Source organism: Xyrauchen texanus, chromosome 35 (assembly GCF_025860055.1).
Source record: "Xyrauchen texanus isolate HMW12.3.18 chromosome 35, RBS_HiC_50CHRs, whole genome shotgun sequence".
Lineage (NCBI taxonomy): Eukaryota > Metazoa > Chordata > Actinopteri > Cypriniformes > Catostomidae > Xyrauchen > Xyrauchen texanus.
Genome location: NC_068310.1, coordinates 17,990,626 through 17,997,647, shown reverse-complemented (window position 1 = coordinate 17,997,647; position 7,022 = coordinate 17,990,626). Strand labels below are relative to the sequence as shown.

The 7,022-nt window shown below is 37.5% G+C and overlaps 1 protein-coding gene across 1 annotated transcript; it reads left to right on the top strand.

The window, feature by feature from the left end:
• The first annotated feature begins 932 nt into the window (after positions 1 to 932).
• On the top strand, positions 933 to 3,232 carry guca1b (guanylate cyclase activator 1B). Its single transcript, XM_052105616.1, has 4 exons — positions 933 to 1,444; positions 1,964 to 2,113; positions 2,371 to 2,485; positions 2,669 to 3,232. The coding sequence occupies exons 1-4, from the start codon at positions 1,244 to 1,246 to the stop codon at positions 2,794 to 2,796; spliced, it is 594 nt and encodes a 197-aa protein (XP_051961576.1). The 5' UTR covers positions 933 to 1,243; the 3' UTR covers positions 2,797 to 3,232.
• The last annotated feature ends 3,790 nt before the right edge of the window (positions 3,233 to 7,022 follow it).

The window sequence follows — 7,022 nt, the reverse complement described above, 5'->3', positions numbered from 1 at the left end:
TGTATTATAGTTTTACTATATTACCGTTTGTATTATAGTTTTACTATATTACCGTTTGTATTATAATTTTACTATATTACCGTTTGTATTATAGTTTTACTATATTACCGTATGCATAGTTTACTATATTACGTGTATTATAGTTTTACTATATTACCGTTTGTATTATAGTTTTACTATATTACCGTTTGTATTATAATTTTACTATATTACCGTTTGTATTATAGTTTTACTATATTACCGTATGTATTATAGTTTTACTATGGTCCAGAGAGACATACATCCAGACAAATGCACCACCCTCATGAAGTAGTCCAGTCTTTTCTAGATCCTGTTTTTGAAAAACTATAAATAGTTAGAACAGAGAGCATAAGGGATTATGTCTTAGATTGTCTAAATGATTGAAAGAATAAAGTGATCGAGAGGAGTATTCGGTTTTAATGGTCTACATGATACATCAGTCAAGTTACTAGAATGCAACCAATACGTTGGATCATTTTTGGTGCACTGATGAAGCATTCTTTGCCCTAAAGCCCCAAATACTGTCTTACATGTGGCTTGTCTGTTATGCATCAAATCCTTTGGTGTCTGTCCATATGTATTTTCACTGATGCAGTTTTTCATAGGTTTTCCTTTCCCCAAAAAACATTATCATGTTTTGTATTGATTCGTTTTTAGAAGGTTTTTCCTCTGTGGCCTAAAGCCAGACAATAGTTTGAATTTTAACAGAATTTTTTAATTAGTCAGTGAGACAATTAATTTACTGACATATTTATAATTTTGAGATAAATGGAGAGCCCTTGTAAATGAGGATTGGAGTGCTCAGTGTTCTAAATGATGAATAGCAAAGCTTCTTTTGATCTTGTTTCAAGCTAATTGATTCAGACATGGATTGATATGAATAATCCATAGCAGTCATGTGACCCAAAATAGTCATTGTGCTGAATTCCAAGCCAGTAGGGCATCTATGTTGAAGGCTTGTGGTTACTTTCACACTTGAGTTAATACTAAATCAAATTCTGAAATTTTGAACAATAGTTTTCTGCTGCCATATTTAATAAGGGATACATTCGTACCTTTGCATTCCATCAAGCTGGCATTTTGGGTGTTGAATCACAGTTTGTCTGGGTTTAAGGTTTATTGTAATGTTTGGATCAAGGATAACTCCAGGGAAGTAAGGCTGTCATATGTGATCATGGACATTTTTTGTTGAAAGGCAGAGCTTGTGTTGCTTATTGTAGTGATGGGTCAGCGGCTGAGTGAGGATTCGGATGAGAAAGAGATTGATGTTGCTGAACTGCAGGAGTGGTACAAGAAGTTTGTGGTGGAATGCCCAAGCGGAACACTCTACATGCACGAGTTCAAGAGCTTCTTTGGCGTTACTGGCAACCAGGAAGCATCAGATTACATAGAAAACATGTTCCGGGCTTTTGACAAAAATGGGGTAAGTGATTACATTTCAGATACCACACCAAATCTAGATGTATGCATGTTTTAAACACTGCAGACTGTGTAGAAAATACTCAAGTGTCAGCTGTCAGTAACTGCCAAAGTTACTGTTCTTAAACTGTTGAATAATGATAAGAAGCCCTTATTTCAATTTGGCTTTTCCCACATGAACATTAAAAAAGTAAAAAAACAGTCACTTCACATGAATGCATTTAACTACAAGTGTAGTTGCAGATCCATATGTGACAAGCCGAACTAAAATAAAGGCTTTTTAGAGTTTGTTCCAGAAGAAGTGCCTTGGACTGATTTTCCTATGTGCTTGTACCGAAAACTTCCACCTTACTCTCTACTTTAAAACTTTCACTTTTCAAAAGTAGTAACTCTGGTGTGGAAACAGTAAGACCTGACAATGAGGTTTGTTACCGTTTTCAGATTTAGGAAGGGCATTTTCTCTTTGTTGCTGCAAATGGCTAGAACTCTGTTTTGGTATCTCATTTCCTTTCATGTTTCATAGGACAACACTATTGATTTTCTGGAATACGTTGCGGCCTTGAATCTAGTGCTGAGAGGAAAGCTTGAGCACAAACTGAAATGGACTTTTAAAATGTATGACAAGGATGGGAGTGGCTGTATCGACAAAACAGAGCTTAAGGAGATTGTGGAGGTATTTATCTCTGGTGTCCTTTCTGTTTAATAATCAGGTCACACAATAACCAGACTGGGTGAAACATTGCTAGGATAATAGTTCCTCAGTAGTTTACATGGTTTTAAAGAAAAAAAGGGATGAAATAAAAACTAAATTGCGAATGCAGTCTTAATTGTAATCTGAATACACCTTACAAAGCCACTCATGACTGAACACTAAACACTATGTTTGTCCTATATTTGTCACTCTGCATAACATTGACATTACTTTTACAGTCAATCTACCGACTAAAGAAAGCATGCCATGGTGAACTTGATGAAGAGTGTAACCTCCTCACCCCAGATCAGGTGGTGGACCGAATATTTGAGCTAGTGGACGAGAATGGAGATGGTAAAACTTATATTATTATGATTTATTAGTTATGCAGGTGAATAATTACAGAATGGTTCATTAAAAAGTTCCCAACTTTAGTCCTTTGTTATCACTTGCATTTTGTATGCATCTTTTTATTTGATATGTGAAAGTGCTTTACTTTCTGTTCAAATGGATTCTTTCAATTTTCTTTGTCCACAGGGGAGTTGTCTCTGGATGAGTTCATTGACGGGGCACGGCGAGACAAATGGGTCATGAAGATGCTGCAAATGGATGTTAACCCCGGGGACTGGATTAATGAACAGCGACGCCGCAGCACCAACTATTGAACTCCATATTAACAAAACAAACCCATAACATACTGGAAACCAACCCCTTCAGCAAATATTACACACAGATTATACATAGTTTCTCAAAATGTTAGGCCTGGAAAAAAAGTGAACCTTAATCCATCAGCTCCAAACATTTTGATAAAATGTTGAGCTGGATCTTTGGTTTGGAGGGAAAAGACCTTGCTTCTGTCTCTGCCTATCCCTCTTCTTTTCTCATATATTCCCCATTGCATTTCTCCCTTGAGTGTGTTTTGAAAACAACATTTATTTTATTTAAATGTGTATATTCATGTTTTCTTTATTCTTTCCCTCATATTTGTTCTTGAGAACTGTGAAAGTCTTTATTTCTGTTATTACTTATGCTTCAGATGATGCAATTTTGAGTTTGATTGTCTGTCAAATATTACACAATAAATGGGATTATTCACCCAGAAATTTAAATTCTCTCATAATTTACTCACCCTCATGCCATCCGAGTTGTGTATGACTTTCTTTCTTCTGCAGAAAACAATCAAAGATTTTTAGAAGAATATTTCAGCTCTGTAGGTCCATTCAAAGGAACTGAAAAGCACATTAAGGCAGCATAAAATTAATCCATATCCATAATCCATATATGACAGTGGTTAAATCTATATCTTCTGAAGCAATATGATAAGTGCGGGTGAGAAACAGATCAATATTTAAGTCCTTTTATATTTTAAATTCTCCTCCCTGCCCAGTAGGTGGCGATATGCACAACGAATGTGAATCACAAAAAAACAAAAGAAGATGAATGTGGACGTGAAAGTGGAGATTGAGAGTAAAAAAAGAACTTAAATATTGATCTGTTTCGCATCAGAAGACATGGATTTAACCACTGGAGTCATATGGATTACTTTTATCCTGCCTTTATGTGCTTTTTGGAGCTTAACAGTTCTGGCCATCATTCACTTGCATTGTATGGACCTACAGACCTGAGATATACTTCTAAAAATCTTTGAGCTCAGCAGAAGAAATAAAGTCATACACATCTGAGATGGCATGAGGGAGTCATATGGACATATCTAATGTTTGTAAATATATGAATATTGTAAAGAATAAGATCTCTTGAAGTTTACATTTCAATCATACATTACATAAACTGTGGGGTATGAATTAAATTATTTTATTTTTCATTTTATACAAGGTTACATTTAATAATAATATTTACTATTGGCTAACATGTTATTTTGCCAGTGGTGGTACATACACACCAGTAACAATACTCATGAATGTCATTATTGATTTGTTGATTGGAGGATGATTTTGAAGATAAGGAAGGTTTTACAAAACATAAATTATATCCATATCAGATAATTACCAAGCCTACTGAAGAAGATTTTTTTTTATTTTTTATATTTGATTAACATCATCACTAACACCTCTAACATATCAAAAGGACTTTCAAAGAGGTGTTTAAGTAAACATAAGCATATGGACACGTATGCTATTGCTGTCCTCTCATTGCAAATAACTTTTAGTCTTATGAACGTTTTTATTATAAAAAATATTTTTTTACATTTAATAAATAAGCTTATATTATTTTCCAAATATTAGCAAGACTTGTTTTTTTTCCGACGTGACAGCATTTGCAAATGCAATTATAGAATGACCCTTACATTTTTATGTATTAGTGTCAAAGTCTTTTAAATAACTAAACACACAAATACATAACTTACAAAAATGACTGACTGAAATATTTTCTTTATTTCCCCAGTACACCTTTTTCATAAGGTTTCTCTTGCACTCCCTAACGCTAGATGGCAGTCATACCTTCAAATAGGCAGGACAAAAAGTGAAAAAGAAACCTACATTTCTTTAGATTTTTCCTGGTATTTTGTTTACAGTTATTGACTCAAACTAAAGGAGCGTTTCGATGTTTTGCAAAACACAGATTGAACTTCAATGGTGTAGTAAGTTTTTAGACTACCTAGTTGTAAACAGTCGTTAACATAACCAACCAGAGAATGATAGATATAGCAAACACTTTGGCACGTGTAAATATTCTGTAGTAGTTTTATTCACCATAACCTATAATTAATTCCTGATTATAAACATGATCATTATAAACTATACAGGAGAGGCCGGGGCTAGTTGTCACACAAAGAAGGTGTCGTAAGGGGGGTTTTTTCTTCAGTTTTTGAGTTGGCTCTTTTATGACTGCAACACATGAGAAGAGATTATTTCACACGGGTATGGTTGCACCAGCTGTGCGTAAGTTCTCACGTAAGTTGGGACGTAAAGTTACTAGTTTGTAACTTAAGTCAATGTTTAATTTGGTTGCACCACTGGTTCTCAAGGCAGCACTTAACTAGTAGGTTGTAAACTCTCCATAAAGTAATGTGTTGTCGCGAATAGCGCGTCAGGCGCGAGTGATTTCAATGTTAAGTCAATGCAAAGACGCATTACTCGCGTAAAAAATTCCTGCGGCGCAAATGAAGGTGCGTACACACTGCCAGCGACTTTATCGCTGCAGGTCGCCAGTGGCTGGCGGTGAAGTCACTAGTGGGCGTTCCCACTACTGGTTGCCTAGTAACGTTTATAGATGACATTCACGGATGCCATTCCATTGCTGTTGACAGCGAATCTCTTTTCTTGGCGCTAAAAACAAACATTTTGGAGGGAAAAGACTAAATATAAATGGAATCAGTGCATAAAATGCTTTATATCAAAGATGAATGAGAAACTAGGCGTGCTGTTTGCCAGAGCGGCTGTTTATCTGCGGCAAAAATGCAAATGCCGGTCTGTCTGTGTCCATAAAATTCCCGTGATCTCAGATACACCTTTCCACGCAGTATTTTTCTTAAAAATGTCCTTGTACGTGGGAAGAGACATATCATAGAGCACTGGAACATTTCTAACAGCAAGAATTAGCCTTTCATCCGTCTTTCCGTTACTGCAGGAGCTGAGAGAGACAGAGAGAGAGAGAGAGAGAGAGAGAGAGAGAAGGATCACGTGAGCTCTCCCGTCTTCTCTCCTATTGGCTGTCGCGTCCGTTAGTCGCTCCAAAGTTAAACTTTTCTCAACTTTGTCGCGTCGCTGGACACGCCCACATCTAGCGCCAACGGTCGCGACAGCTCGTGTCGCCGGAAGTCGCTGTGCTCGCATTGAAAATTAATGGTATTGAGTCGCTGTCGCGCGCGATGTCGCTGGCAGTGTGTACGCACCTTGAGGCGTAGAGCGCGGCGCGGTAGACGCGAATACGCCTCATTCGCGCATCAAGTTCGCGAATTGAGCGTCTGGCGTTCGCAATGGTGCATTTTGTGCATTCAGCGCTTGGCGAATCGCGTCTGCCGCCCGAGTTGAAAAATCTGAACTTTGGCGTCAATTCGCGCCGCGTTAACCAATCAGGAGCCTAGCTGCCTGCTGTCACTCAGGAGGTAAAGTGACGTAAACTCCCGCTCGGAATCTTTCATTATTATTGTAATGTAAAGACAACCAACATTAGTGTCTGGACAGTGTTGAATAAGGAAAAAACACAGGACAGGTTAATTACTTTTGGAGGCTGGCTCCATTTATCATCAAAACAAAAATAAATAAATAATTTAACCTGATAGACTACCATGGAAAACCTGACATTTTTAAAAAGTCTCAACTTAATAAATGTGCATGTTGTGGACCTGACATCCTGGAACTGGGGCTGACAACCTGGGAAAAAAAATACAAAATATAATAATAATGGACTATTTTTAGATAGTTTAGCTCTTTATAGGTTTGTGGGTGGCTCTTAAAAGAGCCATTGTGGGGAAGTCATGAGGAGGACTTCAAACGCTACTCCGTCGGCTGCCATGGTACTGCTCCCTCCGCCGAGAAGTGTGCACCCGGAGTGCCTCTCTGGAGGAGTTGTTGGCCGCAACCCGACCCAGACCTGGCAGTGGCTCCCAGAGCCGGATTATCCATAAGGGCACTTGGGCCAGTGCCCAGGGGCACCAACCATTCACAACCACTAGGGGGGCACCACATGACACAAGCTTTAAAAATATTTTTCGTAAATTGTTATATTATTAACTTGAAATTCTTGAAAGACCATACATAACTTGTTTATGAACACTAATTTAACAATAATAATAAATTATAAATAAATGAAGATTACATGACCACTATCGCTCCCCCTCCCCAATCTGTCAGAGTTGAGTTGGTCCACAACAAGTACGCGCAAATGTGTCATTTTTTTAACGGCTACAGAAAATGAATCAAAATCCAAA